The sequence below is a fragment of the Grus americana genome, chromosome 2 (genome assembly GCF_028858705.1).
Source record: "Grus americana isolate bGruAme1 chromosome 2, bGruAme1.mat, whole genome shotgun sequence".
NCBI classification, from domain to species: domain Eukaryota; kingdom Metazoa; phylum Chordata; class Aves; order Gruiformes; family Gruidae; genus Grus; species Grus americana.
The window spans coordinates 147,791,496-147,812,503 of NC_072853.1; the positions used below are offsets into that span (position 1 = coordinate 147,791,496).

The 21,008-nt window shown below is 41.6% G+C and overlaps 1 protein-coding gene across 1 annotated transcript in view; it reads left to right on the forward strand.

Annotated features, from left to right (window-relative positions):
* The first annotated feature begins 767 nt into the window (after nt 1–767).
* PLXDC2 (plexin domain containing 2) overlaps nt 768–21,008 on the forward strand; it is a 272,495-nt gene continuing 252,254 nt past the window's right edge. The window contains exon 1 of the mRNA XM_054817548.1: nt 768–1,675. Coding sequence (XP_054673523.1) covers nt 1,567–1,675 — 109 coding nt within the window. The 5' untranslated portion in view covers nt 768–1,566. The remainder of the gene's footprint in view (nt 1,676–21,008) is intronic.

Sequence of the window (21,008 nt, forward strand, 5' to 3'; positions counted from 1 at the left end):
TTCTGTCTCCGCGCCGTTGTTCACAGATTAATGTAGGGGACGGGATTATTCACGGTGCGTTAAATTAAGCATATAGATCAATTTATTTTTTGTTCAGCAGAGAGCCCCCAGTCCTTGCACTTTTGAAGTGATGAGTGTGCATAAGCAAGTCTTCGATTTGCAAAGAGAAAAATAAAATAAAAGGGGAAGGGGGTGAGGGCGAGTGTGGAGTGTGAAGGGAGGCTGGTTTTCCCGGAAGCACAGGGAAAATGGGGGGGGGGGGGAGGGGGGAGAAGAGGGATTCAGGGGTTACTTTAGTTTGTCACTCCGCGAAACGGACGCATCTTTACAGGGCAACTTTTGAATAACCAGGCGACGGCGGGCTGTGCTCTCTCCGTCCCGCGGAGCGGCGGGGTGCCGGTCGGGCCCGCAGAACAATGCGCGCCGTCCGCCATCCTCTCCCCACGCACACACCGTGCCGCTCCGCGGCCGCGCAGGGGGCGAGCATCTGCCCCAGCCTCCCGGCGTGCACCGTAGGTTCCCGGCGCTCCGGGGCAGCGAGCCGCTCCGCACGGGGAGCCGCGCTGTAGCCGGGTGCCCGGGGAGGCAGCGCCTCCCGGGACCTCCATGAGGCTCGCTGCCGCGGCCGAGCGGCAGCCCGCGGAGCGGAGCGCGGCTGGCGAAGCGCTTCACCGCCGCCAGTCGCGGGAGAGACGGTGCAACCCCGGCGCCTGCGCCCCACCGCGCTCCTGCGGAGGGGGGCGGCGGGCAGAGCGAGAGGGACGGCCGGGACCCGGCCCCGGGCGAGCCCCCCTCCTCCGCCCGCCCTTGCGCAGCGGGCGGCGGCGACAACGCGGGCGCGCACGGCGGTGGGGGACGCGCTGTGGGCCGGGGGGGAGCGCCCGCCCCCCGCGGCTGTCCTCGGCCCCGCACTATCACCGCCGGCCGCGGATACCGCCCCGAAAGAGAAGCAGAACTTGTGCGTCTCCGCCTGCCTCCCCGCCGCCCGCACATCCTCTCCCGCGGCGCATCCGCCCGCCCTCCGGGTTCTGCTCCCCCCGGGGGTCGGGGCCGGCCCGTCGGCTCCTGCTGGAGGATTTCACCGCTCGTTTCCCTTGGAGGGGTTTTGTCGGCAGCGGTGTACCGAGGGGAGGCTCCGTCCCTAAGGCACCCTGCCTCACCCTGCGGGGGAAGGGAGCTGGGTGGGGGCAAGCCAGGAAGGGAGGATCTCAGTGGCTCTCCTAAAATCTATCAGCAGGCTGCGAGGAGGGAAGAGTTTGGCACTTCGCAGGCGACGCTGGGCGTATTTTCCCCAGCGGTGATGCCGCTGGACTGAGAGTGACGCGGCCGTGCAAGTTGGGGGTACGGAGTCTGCCCCCCCTTCGCCGCTCCCCAGACTCGGTCCAGCGCCTTCAGCCCCGGTGGCTCGTCCCTGTCGCCCCGCTAAATGAGAGCTGGTCCGTGGACGGGGCAACTCGGCGCCTGGTAGGGCTGCTCTCCGCCACCCCCCCACCGCCCGGACTTCCCACCCCGAGGAGGAGCGGCGCGCACCCCGCACCCCAGAGTTGTCTCGGCAGGCTCCGTGCTATGGCGAGGCTGCGGAGAAGCAAACTAGCCGCTGGATTTTTATTACTTTTCCAGTGCCTGAGCGAGCGCTGCCAGCTCGCCGGCGGGGAGACGCCGAGGCAGAGCCGCGGTAAGCGAGGCCGGTACCTGCCGGGCGGGGCCGGCCCGGGCAGCGCCGTGGAGCCCCGGGCAGCGCGGCCGGGCCGAGGCGGGGGAGGGACGGGGGCGGGGGGCCGGCCCGGGCCGGGCCGGGCCGGGCCGTCTTTCCGCAGCACCGGCGCGGGGTGGGCTCCGCCGGCAGCTCCGCGGGACGCGTACACGGAGAGGGCAAACACCGTTTGGGGGTTGGCTCCCCCTGCTTCCGAGGGAGGCCCGGAGTGGCCGCGGTCCCGGCTTCTCACCCTTCCCTCCCTCGGTTTCTCCAGAAAGAGCTCTCCGTTACTTCGGTTTTGGTTTGGGTTTTTTTTTTATTATTATTATTATTATTATTATTTTAATGAGAATTCAGGACTTTCCACCTTTAATAAATCTGCCCCACGATCACCGGGAGCCGGTGCTGTTCCCCTCCCCAGCCCCCTCGCGGGATCCCCGGAGCCTCCTTCCCAGCCATGTACGAGTCGCTCCCGAAAGCGAAGGGCTCCACTCGAGCTCCGGGAAGGGAGGGACGGAGACACCGACGCCCCCGGGAGCCCGAGGCAGCGGGGAACGACGGGCCGGGGCGCCACGGCAACCCCCCCCCGCCCGCCCGCGGCGGGGCCCCGCTGCTCTCCCGGCAGCGAGCCGCGGAAGGGAAGGCAAAGTTTCCCTGCAGATCCTGCCTGGGAGAGCTAGCGGGCACTCTCCTCCCCCGCGGAAGTCAGTAGCTTGCAGCCTTCCCTGGAAACCGGGCGTTGAGAGAAGGAGCAAGATCATGGAAGAAGCCCCACAGGGTTGTGGGACCTGTTTGTTAGGAGCGAGAGGCTCGCTCTGTCGGCTAAGTTTGCTTGTGATAGTGTTAAGGTCCTCTTGTCAGTCCTTCTCTGAGACACCTGTTAATGCATGACAGCACAGCACCTGTAGTGCTTTCTCTCGGGCCACTGTTTCCCACAGCGTGGGGTTCCCTTTTGATCACTAAAGCCTTCTGTGTCCCGCATTCCTGTGCTGTGGAGGGGAAAGCCGCAAAAGGAAAGCTTGGTGCGTTTCTGGATAGATATTTAAGGAACAAGTGAGGAAAGTCGTGGGTTTTGTGTGTCAGGGGACCTTGCTGCAGCTGCTTCTAGCTTATAGATATTTTCAGAAGCTGTGCCTTTATATTGGAAATACCAGCCAGATTATTATCAGATGAAACATGTCCACTGGCTTCCCTGGTGCAATAGAACTGCCCCTTCTTCCTTTTCTAAAAGACTTGATACAAATGTGAAGAGTTTTGTGGTCACAGCGTAACTGACCCGAACAAGAGAGACTGTGGAGTTATTTGAAATGTCCGGTGAGATAATGTGCCAGACAGAGCGGGGATTTTCCCAGGCAGGGGCCTACCACTGGGTTTGGGAATTGCTAAATGACAAGGTAGCTCAGCAGGTTGCTGAGGCTCACATGTCACTTGGGGCCAAAGGGAAAAACCAGGAGGAGATTTTCATGTACTGCTGCAAAATTCATGCTGCTGCTCTCGGGGCCGTAGGCAACAAACGTTGGTATTTGTTAATGTTAGTTACAAGGAAAAATAAAGTGTGGTGGTGAGATTAGAAAAAGAAAATTACCGTGTTGTGTGGCAGCGGACTGGGCTCAAAAAGTTTATTAATCTTCCAGCCATCGTATCTGGAAAAGAGAATCAGTGCTGACTAAATGAAATATAATTTATCAGTGGGCAAATAATCACTGCACATCACCGATTTAGGCTGTTAAGTTATAATAGTCATCACTGTCTGCATCAGAAGGTGCTAAATAGAAGATATACCAACAGCTTGCTTAGCCGTAAATCATTTATTAATGTCTTGTGTCTTCCTGGATGTGATATGAAGTATCAAGGAGTTTATAATCAGGCAAATATTATTTTGATCTTTAATACATTCTGAAGAAAACATACCAAGCAATTGTGTTCTTCCACTAGTAAGATGGACAATCTGATGCCAGTTTTGACAGCTAGATGTTTATAACTTTGGCTTCTTTTCCTTCCCTCTTGGTTAAAAAGTCTGTACTATGACAGCAATAGTTAAATGTCATTAATATAATCAGAGTTGTATTTAACATGTTTTCATCATTCTTTTTTGTTTGTTTGTTTTTAATACTGCTCTTCATGGAAAAAATGCAGCGAGGGACTGTGTCTAATCAGCAAGAGGATAATTATTATATAAAGCCAGGGAAATTCAACTTTAGGCTCTGTGAGTCAAAATTAAAAGTGCTGTTTCAAAGTTTTACTCTAGTATCTACTGTATACCTCAGCTCAGATAAAACCTTTTAGGAATTAAAGTAAAAAAATAAATCTTTGAAGTAGCTGCAAATTCTTAAAGGGAGGTTGTTTTGACATATTCTTTGAATACTCAGTAGCAAAACACCTTATTGAAACTGAATGAAATAACAGTATCAAGAAATGCAAACGTTTAGTATGCCCTGGCAGAGCTGGAGCCAGGAGAGGATTTCCAAGGATGCGATGATTCCAACAGAGACGGGAAAAAATGCACAGGCATTTTTTGCCAGGTCCTCAGAATTACTTTGCTGGCTAAAATCAGATCGGATCAATTCAAGTCAAATCACTTTCTAGGCATGCCGGAACTTGTCTGGCTGCCTCTAAGTGTTTTTAAAATCCAGGTTTTTGTGACCAAGGTGTGAGCCTGCGAGGCTGCGCTGGCAGGAGCGGGGCTGTCCCCGCTAGAGGGCACAGCGGCAGCCCCGCAGGATGCGGCTCTTCTCCAGGAGCGCTCCGTCTGCCCGTCCATCCGTCCATCCGTCCATCCATCCATCCATCCATCCATCCATCCATCCCCCTGTGCCTGGTCAGAGCTTCATTTTTTGCTGACAAATATGCTATAAATCAAAGATGAAGGTTCTTAAACATAAGATTTATCTGCATGTGTGTTTTACAGTAACCAAACTGAATACAATATGAATTTAGTGAACTGAAGCAAATGGTTTTTTGAAAGCTCACGCAACAATTAAGGCTCCCAGTTGTTTAAGGGAGGGCTCACTGCTTACTGAAGTGTTGCCACAAGAAGCCTTGAAAACGTTACATTCTTTTGCAAACACCATCAGTCAGAATTAGGAGGGTGTTATTGTAATTTTTCTTCTGTCAAAGCATATTCCAGAATCCTGGTATAATTTATATTCATTGGACTGCTGCTGTCTCCAGGCATCAGCATTCAGAGAGGGGTAGAATTATTTTTATGGGATAAACTACTATTAGAGAGTGTTTATCTAGCATTTATCTACTGCTGAAATAGTCACATTTTCTGTATTGCCTGAGCTTTACTCTGTTTAAAAAAAAATAAACAACTGAAACCAAACTTTCATCGTTACACATTAGGACCTTCGGCTTTTATCTTAGAAGTATCAAAAGAAATACAATATTAGACAACATGTATATCAGGTATTTTTTTCTCTTTGCATTCAAAATTTACATAATTTTTTTCTGTACATGATATGTAAATGGGGACAATCAGGTTAGAGAATCCCAGTGACATTTGAGAGTAAATCCTATTTACATATTGATGTATTTTACTAAGAATTCCCTCTAAAATAGTCATCTTTTTTTAACTTTCATCCTGGTTCTTCCTTTTATTTTTCATGCTTTTTGTCATTGTCATTTCTTCTGAAAGTGTGGTTTGAAATGTTGCTAGTAAATAGTGGGTAAATTAAGACTATGATAAGGTTCACTTAAGTATTAAATTCAGTTTCCTAGGAACTCATTTCCACAAATTTAGAGTAAGATCAATACTCATAGTTCATTAAAGGTTTAAAAATTCCTTGCGGAAAACAGTGTTTTTGTTTGGCTGTAAATATTCCTCTTCAGAGTTTACATCCTCACACAGGCACTTAAAACCCAGCAACCGCTTCACTCAGACGCTAGGTTTTGTCTGACACTTAACTTGGAGTTGATGATAAACAACAGTGAAACCAGCTCTTTACACTGTAAACAAATGTAGAAACTGAGGAAAAGGTCTTCATAGTTGGAAAAGTTCTTTTGTTCTGGGCAAAAATTTATTAGCAACACATACAGGCCATTTAGAGCAAAATGCTGGGACAACATCTACTGCCTTGCTGAATACCAGATTCCTCTAAAAAATTTGCAGCTCAGTAGGGCTGTTTCCTTTGGGAGAAGAGACTGCTGAGACCATGAAGGAGGTAGATGTGAAATTCATTATGTCAGGTGATGAGAGAGACCCACTGAGCAAAATAGTCACAGACGTATGGTGAGTTAGCATTATCATTAAGGACTTTTTGGCACATTTTTGGTGGAGCAGTGCTGCAGGTCCCTGCACCTGCACAGACCTCAGGAGATGGAGGTTTGCACCTGAATCTTGTGTTTCCTGCAGGAGTACTGTGCAGCGATGCCCAGAAAGTTGCTTTGCTTTGAATTATGCTAAAGACATAATTCAGCACAAGAAATATGCTCAGTTGAATCCTACTGTTTTTTTTTTTTTTTCCACAAAGGAGATAAAAAAATATTATTAAAAGAAACAAAAGTGTGATTTGACTCTCTTTTTGATAAAAGTCACCGTGATTTCATTGGACTGTCTGAAGTACTGAGCAGTTCTGCTGCTGGTAACCTTGAAAGCACTGGCAAAAAGAAAGCTCTATAGCAGCCCCAGTTGGAAAACTTACCGAGGCCACAGTTTCTTAGACTGAGAACACAGCTGGGGTTACTGCTGTGAGTGTAGTTTGAATTCCGGGTGTGGTTCATGCTTCCTAAGAAAAATGAATACCAGAGGAATTTGAGAAGGCAGTAGTTAAGGTAAGTGTGTGCTGGGGGCTCTCTACAGAGTGAACAACAGGTAATTTGATGGGAGCATTTCTCATCCAGTACAAGGAAATGTTGCAGTCTTACCAGCAGTGTGAAATTATATCCAACTATTAGGTTTGATGAGGGTTGAGCTGGGATTATTAATGCGGTGCAATTGGCAGATGTCATATTTACTAAACTGGAGAATTGCATAATCACAGCAGGAACTGGAAGAACCCAGGAGATTACTTTCCACGGAGAAGTATGCAGAGAAGCCACGATAAGTGCACGTGGGTTTTGTTTTTGTTTGTGACTTCAGACAAATGAGTGTAAAACATTGCCCTGAGGTAATGTTTGTGAGTGCTGGATGCTGTGTCTCATCATGGAACACTTCCTCCACTTCCTCCTCTTTTCTTTTCCCTCATCCAACTAATAAACATAGCTTCAATTAGCACTCTTTGCCGTCAACATTGAGCAATCAGTTGTGCTAAGTGTCCTTGTGAATTCTGGGTTTGAAGGAGCTTGTGTAACATTTTCATCTCCCTTGACGAAAAGGCAGGGCGTAGGAGTGTGCTTTCAAGTTGGATTTGACCCAACCTTCTTCTCTTCTCAAACAGGCAAATGGAGCAGGTTTTTAGGCCAGATCCAGGGTCAGGCTTGACACTTGAGTTGAACACACCGTTTTAAAAGTAGCAAACATCTTGATGGAATGATACATCAAGAGGAATGTAAGGATTAATATGAAGATAGATACAAGACAAGACATCACAAGAGTGATGCATCTGCTCTACTCAACAGTGGTAAGATCCCAAGAATATTCCCTCCAGTTTCAAGCACTGCACTTTAGGAAATATGTGGGCTAAATGAGGAGTGTCACATGAAGAAAAAATGAAAGTACACTGCTATAGAGAATAAAACCAAGAGGTAACATGGTAACAATCTTCAAGTGTGTAAAAGGCTTCCACAGAGAAGAAGGGAAAAACTTGTCCTCAACAAGTAATGACTTAAATTGCAGCAATGCAGACTTCTAAATGTTAAGGCTAGGAGAGCAGATTATCTCTGAGTAGTCTTCATCACTGAAACAGTTTAGGTAAACATATGTCCGAAATGTCATCCCGTCCAGAAAGGCAGCTGTTCCTGCCTTGGAGCAAATGGCTGGACAATGTGACCTTTCAAGGTCTCACCCAGCTATCTTGAATCATCCTGTGTGGGTAGCTTTAAGTACACAAGGGTTCACCTTAAACTCAGCAGCTAGATAAAGCACAAGCATGGATTCAAGTGCTCTCTTAGCTTGAGGCCTCTTCCTCTCATTTGTCAATGATGTATGTGGCTTTAATGTGATTTTAACATACACTTTCGCTGGCTCCAGACAAGGTAAAGACATTTAAAATGCTGCTTTAGTTAGAGTTCTTATGTCATGACATAGAGCTTTTAAAATCAGATTTTATTCTTACTTGGTTTAGAACTTTTATCTTTTAATATGAACACTACCTAGGTTCCATTATAAGCAGATAAGTATTTTTTAAGATATTCTCATAGTGATTTTTTGACTTTAGGCAGGCATCACTTATCCCATGCCACTTTATTGAGTAAAAAATCCTTGATTTGAATAGGGAGAGTTCCACAAATGGAATATATAAACCTTTCCATTTAACCTATCTCTGATAATGTTTCAAGTATATGTTGTTTCACAGCTGATGCTAGGAGCTCTGATCCTTTTCTTTATAGATGTAATTGAACTGTGTCAAAGGGCTGCTTACGGTACAGGGATGCAATGCCATTTATAGCTGTTACTGCAGCTTTCCTTAACTACTGTGGTTAGTAAGGCAGATTCTGTTGGAAGTTTCATCTGCATTTGGTAGCAGAATAGGATGTGGTGGTTATCCAGTAATAAGCACTTTGAGCTGTATTTAACTTTTTCTTCTATTCACACGTTACCTTTTTTTCTTTCCCCTTTGGTCATAATGTGGATCCTGCAAATATGAAATGGGCAGTACTGCATCTGGGCTGAATATTTACAGCTTTTCTCTTCACCAGAGTTGTTAGTAGGCTGATTGTAAAAGGCAAGTGTTATCTGAAAAGTGAAGTGTTAAAGAGAAGGGAGTTCATCACTATGCAGGTTCTTCTTTTGATGAGTCAGCAGTTGAACTAAAAATCCATTGGAAAATGCTATCTTGGCCTCCATAGAGAACTGGGAGCCAGCACGAGTCTTTATTAATATAGTTGCTCCATGATATTCTCCAGCTGCATGTTTCTGCATTCCTGTGTGTGTGTTTGTGACTCTCCTTTTGAATTTGCGAGCCAGCCAGTATGTATTTGCAATTCAACCTCAGTCACCCTGAGATACAAACCCAAAGCCCTCTGTCAGGAAGCCTTTCCTGGCAGGACTGGTTTCAGTGTTCCTAGGCTCTTTTCTCCCACCCTTCGTCTCCTCGTTGCCCTTCCTGCCTGCTTCGGAGATTATTTCCTCCTCGTTGCACTGTTTCAGTAGTTTATGTGACCATGCTCTAGGTCAGATGGATCAGACCTGCTCTCGTTAGTCAAGTGAGATTTAAAAAAGACAGACAGACAGACAGGAAAGATCACATTTTGGAAGGGGTAGGGAAGGTGAGAATAAAGTTATGAGGAGAATGAATGTTGTATTTTTAAACCTCTTTAGTATTTTAAATCCTCTTGGAACAACATGAAAATGCTGGAAAAGTAGAAAATCTGACTTCTCTTTAATACGACCAAGTGTTACATAGGCTTAGTCAAAAAATGTTCAGAGAAACAACTAGTTGAAATGGGAAAATTATGTCAAAGTTGACATACTCTTGTCAAATATTTCAACTGGGAAGTGTCAAAACAAATAATTTTGAGTTTCTTATTTTGATGATGATAAAATGTCCCATTTCGAATTTTTCATTTTGAGTTTTAGATTAAAATTGTTATATTAGGATGTATAAGCATAATTAAGAAGCACTTTGTTTTGGAGTTTATGTGTGTGTGTGTGTATATATCATTTCATATCCTACAGCAAACATTGACTTTACTTCTAATCAGAACAAGATAAAAATTTTGACTTAGGGTGGGAAATTAACTTTCTAGTCATCTCTGAAACTTACTGTTGTTGAGAATTTGACTACGTACTGTACGCCCTATAAGAACAGACCATTTTATCTTGTGGGAACCTTACTTTTATGAGATGACAAGAAAGGGGGGAATGGCTTAAAAAAGCAGTTGTCTTGATCATCCAGTTAGTTGTTTTTTTTTACTTTATAGCATATTTCTCATTCAGGTTGCTGCTTGGTTAATATGATATTCATGAGACAACTAAATTAAAAGAGAGCACATTTTCCAGATTGCAGCTGCTGTAAAGAGAATAGATTTATGGTTTATTTGCAGTGAAGGCATTTATGGACTAGAAGCTTAGCATTTGGTGTATTGCAGAAACTTGACCTCAATATCAACACATTTTATTACTGGTTACTATTTAAACATATATATACTGATCTAAATTGTAGTCTCAAAACAAAGAAAATGGATAGGGTGAATCACCATTATAGATTATCATCAGTTCTGGTTTCCATTTACTTTTTATTACATCTGTTATTCATGTTCTTTAAAATAGTTTTTATGAATAAAGTATATGTAATGCAATGCTTTTTAGTTAAGTCTTGCATAATTTTCATAACAAATAATTGAAATGTATAGGTGCATGCTGTGGAAGTACACAGTACCACAGAAAACCAAAGGGATCTTTCTCCTGTTAAACATCAAGCTAAGCAAAAACGTAATTGCTTCCAGTTTTGCTAATGTTAATGTATTTACCCTTCCCAAACCTTCTCATTTCACTTCTAATACTGCAAGCTATTGGAGGCATTTCCATCTTTCCAATGCACAATAAAGTAATAACAATAGTAAGTTGTCCTAACAATTTCTTTCCTAGGACTGCATAGCTGCGCAGGACCACCTAGGTCATCAAGTCTTTCCCAGGGATGAGAAGCTCTTGTGTCGCGGATGTCTGTTCCACGTGCCCCATGCACCGCAGGCCATCAGTAATGCTCTTCCCCATAACAATCTGCAGGCACGTGCTAAAATAGCAGCAGCCACAAGTATAGTGTGCCACAGAAGATAACGAGGGCATTGAAAACAGTTTAAATTTCTACAATAGCAAAGAATTTTTAACTTTAGTATGCTTTGTTTGAAAGCTTGTCTTTGTCTATTTTTACTTAGTCTGTTTTTCTGTTTGTTTTTTGACCTAATATACCTGGCTTTTTCAGCCTCTGTTTTCTTTCATGCACGATTGCGTGGATGTTTATTGCAGAGTTGGTAATACTGGTTTTGTTTCAATTTAGAGCCATTTTCTAGAATAGCATAAATGACCTGCAAAACGGCTCTTCCTGTAGTAAACTTGTCAGTTTGACAGGCAAAAAGGAGCTACCATTATCTCTTGTCAGCCTCTTGAGCTAGCCATGTATATATACATCCTAAAAAAGGGTCTAGCATTTAAAAGGAGGCAGGTTTATACTCTGCCTCAGCTGAGATGCCCAAAGATTGGCAGTTCTGCCACGCCAAGGTCAAACTTTGTAATCATGGGTTTTGTTTTTTGGTTTGTTTTTGTTTGTTTGTGGGGGTTTTTTTTCCCCTGGATATGAATTTGTGTTATTTCAGCTCCTTGGACTAATTTTAATCGTTTAACATTGTGTCTTAATGCAAGCTCAAATCCAGCTTGTATTCCTGACTTTGTTTAGGTACTCTCTGAGGTTCAACCCCAGACTTTGATTTCCATCAGTCATCAGGATGCAACTTACGTGCTCTACTTCTCCATTGCTGTTTGCAGGCCACACTTGTCTTACAGCTTTCTCAGTTATTCCCATAATCATCATAGCTATGCGCTTCATATTCATTGGTATTCTTATTCTTGGAAAATCTTGTAGAAGTAAGGTAATATCCTAATTTTACGAACAGGAAGGTGGTTCTGAAGAAGTGACTACCTTGCGAAAGTTAAAAATGCATCATTTGTGTTTCATAGTGTGAGAGTTGCTGTTTTCTGCAATAGCCCAGTTATCTTTTCTCTTTCCCCTTGCTTCACTAAATTTAAGGCTGTAATTTCTCTCTTCATTCTCATCCTTGAATTCCCTAATCTAAGATTTTAAATCCCAGTCAGATCTTTGATCAAATAACCTGTGTCTATCTGGAAAAAAATCCAGATTAGAGTTGACTAAGGGCTCTGATCAGTGCAGAGACAACAAGGCTTAGTTTGGGACTGCTGTAGGTTTTGCCATTTCTGATGTTCCTCTCTTCACTCAGGCTTGCAACAGGAGAAGGATGTGTGTCTCAGCTGTTTATATAGCAGATCCCAAACTGCCACATTTTATAGTCTAATATAGTAAGTTTCTTTCCCAAACACCAGCGTGTCTGAAGGATAGACAAATACTGGGTCAGATTTCTGCTGGCTGGCACTTCGACAATTTGGAAGGACCATGTCCCAGTCTTTTTGGTTTTGCCATTAAGTTCTTGGAGAGAAGAGAACGATAGTGTTTCAAAAACTGTAAAATTATTTTTCCTGTAATTAAACTTTAAGAATAATAATCCAGATTCAGTAATTACTAGTCAGAAGAAAGATTTCCAAAGCAATCAGTTTGCAGCATTGCTGACTTGAATTCTTTGGCTGTTTAAAAAGTTTATCTTCCTCAGAAAATTAGCATTTTAAGAGGTAGAATACTATTATTTTACTGCACAAATATGATAGCAGCTTTTCCTGGGAGTGTATCTTCATGAACTTTTAAGCAGAAAGATTATTGACAAATGCTGTATAAAACACATGTATTTATACAGAGTCCACGTACAATGCTGTGCCTCCGATGCTATAAATCATGCTGAAGTTTCCTGTAGAGTAAGTATCTGGCTGAAAACAGAACTGATAGATCTTCTAATACAATCAGTGCTTTTCAGTGTCTGCTGGTTTATCACCAGTGGTGGTTTTGTTTGTTGGGTTTTTTTGTTCTGCAGAAATAGTGATAGGTTTAAAAAAATACTAGGTTTTAAAAAGCTGTTCTTAGCATGCAAAGTATGAGTCCTGTCCATCGTGTCATCGCCCCTCCCTTAATTTGAAAAGGAATTTAAATTATCTTTTCTGGACTAATAAAGTCATCAGTGGGGAAAAAAAGAACCTCAACCCAAAATAACACAACAAAAAACCAACAACAACAACAACCAAAACCAGACTTTATGCTTTGAAATGTTTGGGCTTGCATCCCTAGACTCCAGTTATGGAAAACTTTCCTTATTTAGTACTGCACTTACATTGCCACTGTTAAGTAAATATTTATGCAAGTGGTGTCCTACAGATGGGTGGACTGGAAAAGATGTAGATGTTTAAGATTTATCTCTGATCTCAGAGCTTCAAATTTAGTTGGCCCAAAAGTCCCAGGCCATTTGCAAAGGTGGTAATAAGTTTTGCAGCATTGTTGCAGATCCTAAAAAATTTCTGGAGAGAAGGATCTTTTAGTTTGCAGAAAAGATTGACTACCAGCTCCCTATATTGTGGTAGTGGATAACAGCAGAGGACTACAGAGACTAATCTATCTTCTGATGCATGCATGTTGTGTTTCCCTTTAAGGGCTGGGCTTTGGGATTTTATTTTAATTTTTTTTTTTTATTTTATGATGTGCAAGACACATTTAGGAGATGCACAAACTAAATATTCACTTAGATTTTACGATCTGTCTCCAAGGGACTGAAATGTGGCCTGAGCTTGAGAAGCAATAAGCACACACAGCTCACATCAAATTTAAGTGTAAACACTTATTACATGCTGCTTCTCGAATGCAAATTTATGTTGTATTGTTCTACTATTTACACAAACAAAATTCCTGTTATCTTCAAGGGATGACCCAGAGATGTTAATGAATCATTTTTTTTTTCCCCAGGCAGGAATAGATAATAATCTGAAGGTAAGGTCTTCAGGATAGGAAGTTATGTCCACCTTTATCTGCAGAAGCTTGCTGTAGTTAGTGTAGGCTGTAAAATAAAAACAATTCTTTTACCTTTAGCCTTGACTCTCCCATGCCTATATTTGAATTTCATTATTTTATCCCTATTCTGCTGTTTTATGGCACAGCTTAGTGGGGGTACATAAGAAGCCAGCATTCCTACTGAAATTTAAAAATTCTGTGGCCAGGGAGATTGTCCAGTGTTTGGTTATGTCTTGCATTGACACAATCATGTTTTATTGATCATCATAAATCAACTGCAGTTTTAACTTCATCTCTCTAATTATCTGAGCGCCTTTGAGACTGATGCTGGTACAGTTGTAGAGCCAGCCAGTTGGTCCTCTTTTTCCAATAATCTATTGTTTGGAGATCTAGGAAAAGGTTTTTTTTGACTTTTCAGTAGAAATCAAATCCATTTTGAGGTTTTCCATAAAGTAGGAGAAGGCAAAGAGACGAAAGATGTAAATTTTTTATAAAAAGAAAAATGGTTGCTACCCTTGCAAGTCTCAGTTTGGCACAGCACTTAGAAATGTGACTGAAGTGTGTGCTTGAAGAGAAGTGCCTATGTAAAGTCTTTGCCAAACTGACTTGTGCTGGAACACACTGGTAGGTGTTGCTAAAATGCTTATAGGGCCTTTTATATCTAGAATTTAATTTAGGAAAAAAAGAGGTTAAATTCTGCCCTCACATACTTCAAGGCAGCCATAAGAGCAGTTTGGGCAAATTTGAAAAGAGCCTTTAGCCCACAAAGCCTTCCCTCTAATTCTGTGCTGTGCTCAACAGCCCTTGGTGTATATGAAATACTGCAGTGTGGGATCTTTGGTCACCGTGCAGCTAGACACCACTTTCCCATGGGCAGTAAGCATGGCTTGTACACTCTTAGGAAGAGAATGAGTGATTTTTACCTTGGTACTGAAAACATATTGTGTTTCGCAAAGTTGATCATTATACTTGTTGAAGGTATTTGGGATTTGGAGGCTTGAAGTTTCTGGTTGCCTGTCTCATTGCTGATGTTTATATTTGTATTATCGACTTATAATTTATGATAATGTAGTTTGCTTAATTGTAAGGGTGAAGGAAATGCATTGGATTTCAGAATGCTTGAGGCTCTTGAAAAGGGAAAAAGAGGAGCAAGCAGAGCAGAGTCATGGGTTGACTGAGAGCTATCAGAACATTTGCTGGGCAGGAATGAAAGGCCTGATTCAGTTCACTCTATACATTTCAGCAGCCGTATTAATTCTGTGGGACTATTCATCCTGGAAGTCTAGAGGAAAGAGATCAAAACATCCATGTTGATTAAAAAAATAGGTTACTTTGAGGACAAATATTCTGCTCCTTTAATTTATATCTGTAGGGAGCCAGAAAGTAGAGATAGGAAAGGATATATTCAGAAGCTCTGTAGGGAAGCAGTGTCCTTTTAGGGAAAAATACTGTATTTTCTATTCTAATTCAGTTTCTTTTCCAGTCTTTAAAAAGAAGTTAAAAAAATTTCTCTGATTCTGTACTCCTGAAAATCACAGAAAGGGGGAACTGTCTGTTACACAGTTTTAGGAATGTCAGAAACTTCTTAATTATATAGGACAGGTAAACTGGAAGAGGAAAGTTCCCAACCTGTATCTCCATTCCAGGTGACTGCTTTTATCAATGGCTGCCTTGTAAAAAATATCTGAGGAATGAAAAGACTTTTCGCCTGGGTCTATGCTGGGGGATGCTTCTAGGCATTCAGGAGCAATGCTTCCTTTTTCATTCCTGAACGCCTGTTTGAGCAAGGCATCGCAGGATGGGAGGAGGACAGGCTCGGAAGGCAGAGTGGGACCCTGCTGGTCCGTAGCACTTCCTCAAAGATCCAGTTGTTTATACGCTCCTATAAACATGCCTTTCTGAGGGGGAAAGAGGACAAAATGAATAATGATAATAAAGATAAGTATAGGCTGAGTTTGTCTGGCCCTATGGTAATCTTCTGTATATTTACAGCTGTACTGTGGCAATAGTGGTTTAATTTGTAGCTTGACAGAGTATCCTCTGACCATCATTGTGGCACTGCAAATCACAACAGAAAGCACTAAGATATAACCCAAAATAATGGTTTCATTATAAATGGGATGCTCAACGTAAATGTGTTCTGCTCTCGCTGCGCATCCCTCTGCAATTGTGGGCTGTATTTCCTTAACTTGTTAACTGACATGGTAGATCATTTATCTTCGTTTGCCAAGGGAAATTGCTCCAGTCTTCGTCTTTCCCAGGAATCCTAAAACACGTTTCTCGTTCAGAGGTGCCCATCTCCCCCAACTTGCTCTTTTCATTAGTAACAAGGCATCTCTGCTCTTACTCACTTAGGGATTTTGATACCCACCTGCCAAGGTATTAGTAGAAAGTCCATTGAACTATAGCTATTCCTGCTGTTCATATTTATCCAGCCAAATGACATTTGAAGAATAACAGTCATCATTCTACAAACACACTGAAAAATCCCATGTGCATTTCATGATTTAAAGACATGTCATGTGGTTTTTCTGCCTCCGATCCCTCTTGATATTTATGCTGTAATATATTTTACATTTGTGGATTTAGAATGGATGGCTTTGAATTTTGAAATAACTATTTGTAAGCTTTTCTATAGGTTTCATCATCATCATCTATTAAAGTACTTTTTTAAAGACTGATGAATTTAGCCACAAAACTGCCACATCTAATAACTGCTATTATTTATTTTCATTTTACCAATGGAGCACCGTAGTATTGAATGACTTGCCAAGATCACACACAGCAAATTTGCTGTAGGCACAAGAAAAAAATCTCACAATTCTAATTTGTGTTTTCATGTTTAACCTTCAGAGCAGACACTGTGTATACTTCATAGTGATGGAACTACAGACTTAAAATTGAATATACAAGAACTACTCACCAAAACACAAGCTGATAGCCTCTTGACAATTTCTCTCAGAACTCCACCATCCTGCCAACAGCTCTTTAACTTCCATTTAAATATTTGGCAATCCAAGGCTGGGTTTTTCCTCTCTCTGTTGCTGCAAGATGCCATTCAAGCTTACTGCTGAGTAGAGCTGCAGTCTCTTAGAGTAATTAGGGAATCTGCTTTGCTTCCACAGGAATACTAATACACACTTTACAAAAAACCCAAAAAAACAACAACAATAAAAAACCCCAACACCTCACCCCCCAAAAAACCCACCAAAAAACCAAATCCCCCCAAACACAAACAAACACACCCCCCCCCATACTTCTGTGTGAAGTTCTTAATTTAGTTACAGATTGTATTTCTTTGTCATTTTAGGAAACCTTCCTACAATTTCAAAATTTCCTACTATTCTGTTCTCATCTTTCTCATCTTTATGGTTTTTAATTTTTCCTTCAGTGCTGTGAGCAAGAAGTAGAAGTGGAAGTTACGTGAGGCCAAAGGAGCAGGCAGAGATCCGCGCTGTCCTGGAGCAAAGACTTGTCAGAGAAGTGGAGGCCTAGAAGGGTCTAGGCTCACGTTCAGCATCTCTTGTGTCTATGTGAAGGAGATACTGAAGGCCATAGAAATCTCCTTAGAAGAGGACAAATCTGGAGAAATGCCATAGACCAAGGATAATTAGATTACTAAGGCATTTTTCTAAATGCTTCCTTCAAATGCATTTCACTAAGAGCAAGAGTTTCTCTGCCTTGGTGTGCAAGGACAAAAGTGTGTGACTCCCTAACATTTCTTCTGGCCTACGCATCAAATGTACTTGGTCTTTCACTAAATTATGCTACATATTCACAGGTAGCAAAAAACTGACTTGGTATTGTAACTGAGCTCAGCTTTGGGACCTACCAGCAGAAGAGGTACTCCAAATTTTAAGCTCTGGTGCTAGTAGAAACCTATATGCTTTAGGATGTGGAGCCCAGCACAACTTTTCAGATTCTTACCTTGATCTAAAGATTGAATAGTGTGTAGCCTAGAAATAAATATATAAACCATTTATCAGCTCATTTTACCTTGAAAAAGATATTCCAAGTTGCTGAAGAGCTGTTCCCAAAAAATGATGACCAAGAAAACGCAGCCAAATGTGAACTGTTAATTTTCTTGTGCAATATATGCAACTGAGCATTTAATCTAATTTATAGGCCTTTTGCAATATAAAATTAATGACCTGTATGATTTATTTTAAGGTCTGCTATAAATTAAATGCATCAGCTGGATGTTTTCCTTTTCTCTAAAGAACAATTATCTGGTTTGGAAATTTAATCATCAAGTAAAATTATTGTCTCAATTCTGAAAGATATACAATTGTCTGAATATTTAGAGCAGATTTATAGGAAAAAATATATTAAAAGTTTTCTAATCCTTTGCTTAATAACTTCCATGAAACATGTGCTCCATTTAGCTTGGAATGTCTGGCTTTACAATGACCACAACACATTTGGAGTCCGCTTAGCAAAACTGAAAACACGAGAATTTAGTTAATAAGATGAAATTAACTTACAGTTATACCGTGCAGTTCTGTGACTGTTACTGTACAGTTTCCTAAGTACTTCATCTTGGGCATTTAGCACTGACGTCAGTGGGAGCTAAATGCCCAAAATCTCCTTAAGCACTTCTAGATGTGCAGTAGACAAGTTATATTTTGCATTTAGTTTGGGTGAGTTTATTTTCTATTCACTTTTAATAATACAGGATAACGTGAAGGTTTTACAGCTAAGTCAGCCTTTCACTTGGGAGCAAATTGAATTCCAGCCATTTAGTCCTTGAAATCAAAATAGATAGAAAAGACAATAGTCAGTCTTGGGACACGATGACTTCTGATCAGTAGTCCCATGTACTCATAGGGCATTTGAATATGTGTTTTTTGAAGAACATTTCCCATCGATTCCTGAAGAGCTCAGCTCTGCAGCTCTCACTGCCTGAGGGAAGCTGCTGGTTTGGGGAGCACTAATCTTTATGCTGCCAGGTCTTATGATCCTGCTTGTCTTTGTTTCCTGTTGCTAAATATTATTTAACGAAATGTAAAATGTCACAGCTGTGTTGGAAGGATGTAAAATAAATTAGAAATATTTAGAAGGAGCTGTGGGACATTGTGGATTTATATGTTGATAATATTTATGAACCCATGGTTTGTGAACTGGTGCCCCGTTGCAAGTCATTTTGTTATCAGTGTGTAACCTCTTATATAAATGTACAGATAGAAGAAATGTGTGTAGGTACATGCTTGGGTGTATATATAGACATATTTAAAGACAACGTCCCATATCAGTTTTACAGTAAATTTTCTTTGTCTTTATTCTTTATTTGCATATTTATATGTTGGTTTTCATGGTCTCTACAACAAGGATGTTATTTTGAACACTTGGTATATTAACTTCCCAGAGGTACCATTACTTCCACTGTTCTAAGAGTGTATTCCACGCCAAGTTTTGCTTTCATTTATTGATACAATGTCAGGTATTCAGAAAAGCACAACCATGTTTATCCTAGCTTAATTACTGTTTTCAGTATTTTATCATCTTTTTTATACTCAGTACAAATCAATGTGATAAATCAATAGAAGACTGCAAAAAGTATCTTTTTGCGAAGTTTACTTCTACTTTTCAACTTTTCACTTCTATTAGTAACTTATATTGTTTCTAATAGTACCTCATAGTGCATTCAAATAAAGACTGCATAAGGATATCCGGGTTCTTCTGATCACTTTTTTTTTTTTTTTTTTGTTAGTCTTTATAAAAGCAGCTTCGCACGTTGATGATCATTGCGCACTGCTATACTTACAGATGTTAGTCTAAATTCACTTTCCTTACTCTGGCAAAAATCCCAGTGGCTCCAGTAAGAATTTCCCTGTTAAGGTTTATAGCTGTCCCTGATGGAGCAGCCTGGGTCCAGCTGCTCACCGGGGCTGTCTGGAACCCAAGAAGAAGAAGGCGCGTGAGGCTCAAAGGTCCCCAGCGTGGTCTGGTCAACTGATGTGTGACACAGCTCTTGGGAGGTGGGTGATGACTTCTCCCTATGTCTTATGGCTGTGGCATACTAACACAGGGCCTGGGCTAAAACTCACGTTGAAACAAAAGTCGAATCATGTGGTATCAATACTGTAGTAGGTATTTAGTGCTTCAAAACTCACCATGGGCTGCAGGATCAAGTTTCAAGGGAGAAAATCCCCTGCTTACTTATACATCTAATTGGTTTCTCTGTAGCAGGTGGATACTTTTTGTGTTTGGCATGAGTTACATGCTTAGCATATAAAAGCAAATAGCAAGAATAAGCTTAAATTAAAACAAGATGATTTGAGTTTACTGCTTTTAAAATACTGTTCTCCTATTTGGGGAAGCGGGAACTGAAGAGACTCGGAATGTCTAATGACTTTTCATAAATAGACCACATTGGCAGATAGGCCTATGTAATTTCCTGCTCTTGAGAGTTTTATGACCTCTTCAGCCCTGAGCCTCTGTCTTTTACTGCAGCCCTCCATCTGCTGAAGAGAATGAATCTTGTGAGAAATAGTTGTAAGTAGCGAAGCAGCTTTGTTTCTCTCCCTCAGCAAACTATTACCAGCTTCCTCAGGATTCTTCATTAGGACACCTGAAGTGATGCATTTTTGAAGAGGGTTTAATTATAGGTCTAGTGAAATGTGAATAAAGAAGGAGCTCAGCAGGCCCACAGATGTTAAAGCAAATTATACAAAGCGCTTTGTTGAAAGAGGAGCCTTTTTAAACTTAGATATTCCAAAAGATCGCTCATAAGTTTATCGAAGTTTTAGCAAAGAAATTCCCTACCCTCTTTACCCCATAATGATAATACAAATGAAAAAAACATTCTCAACTGAATAGCAGTCCAGGCTCGACCTGTATTTTAATTGGAGGGGTTGTTTGTTTTGCAGATGGTTTTGTAAGAAACGTGTTTTTAATTCTTCTTTTTTTTTTTTTTAAAGACTTGACTAAAATGGGAAAATGTAGTCACTCAAGGAAAAAAAAGTAGCTTTCACCTTCTCACCCTTCAATTTTCAGTGTTTCTCTAGGAAAAAAGAATCTGTTTTTTGTTTTGGTAATACATGACATTTTGCCATGTGTCTCATTTTTCAGAATGAGAAAAACAGTGATGCTGGCAATTATACTCTTAGGCTTTAGAACATATTTTGAAAGAATATTTTTAAAATTTCAGTTGTAAACTGACATGATGATTTACCATTGTGTTTTTTTTAAGATCTAGGTGATGGAATTTTTGAGAAAGGAAAGATTATTATTTTACGCTTTAGTGAAAGGGGTTTGTGGAAGGTCTTATTTTACTTTTCTTCCCAAAGGCATTTGGTATGGTATCACATGGAAGTTGTTAGTTCAGCTAGGGAAAATGGTTACTAACAGAAGAATTGTAATGGACATAGCAAGTCTCTGTGAAAGAGAAAGTAGGAGTAGCTTCACTCCAAGCAAATAGAACTTCTCATAAATTGGCTTTGGGACTGGTCTTTTTTAGTATTTCCATAATAAATTTGTCATAAAAAGTGGGAGTACACCAGTAAATTCTGCGGTTGTACTGCTGATTCCTTTTCATTTGTGTCAGAGGAGGACTAGGAAATCATGTGAAAAATAATTAAGGGATGGTGGAG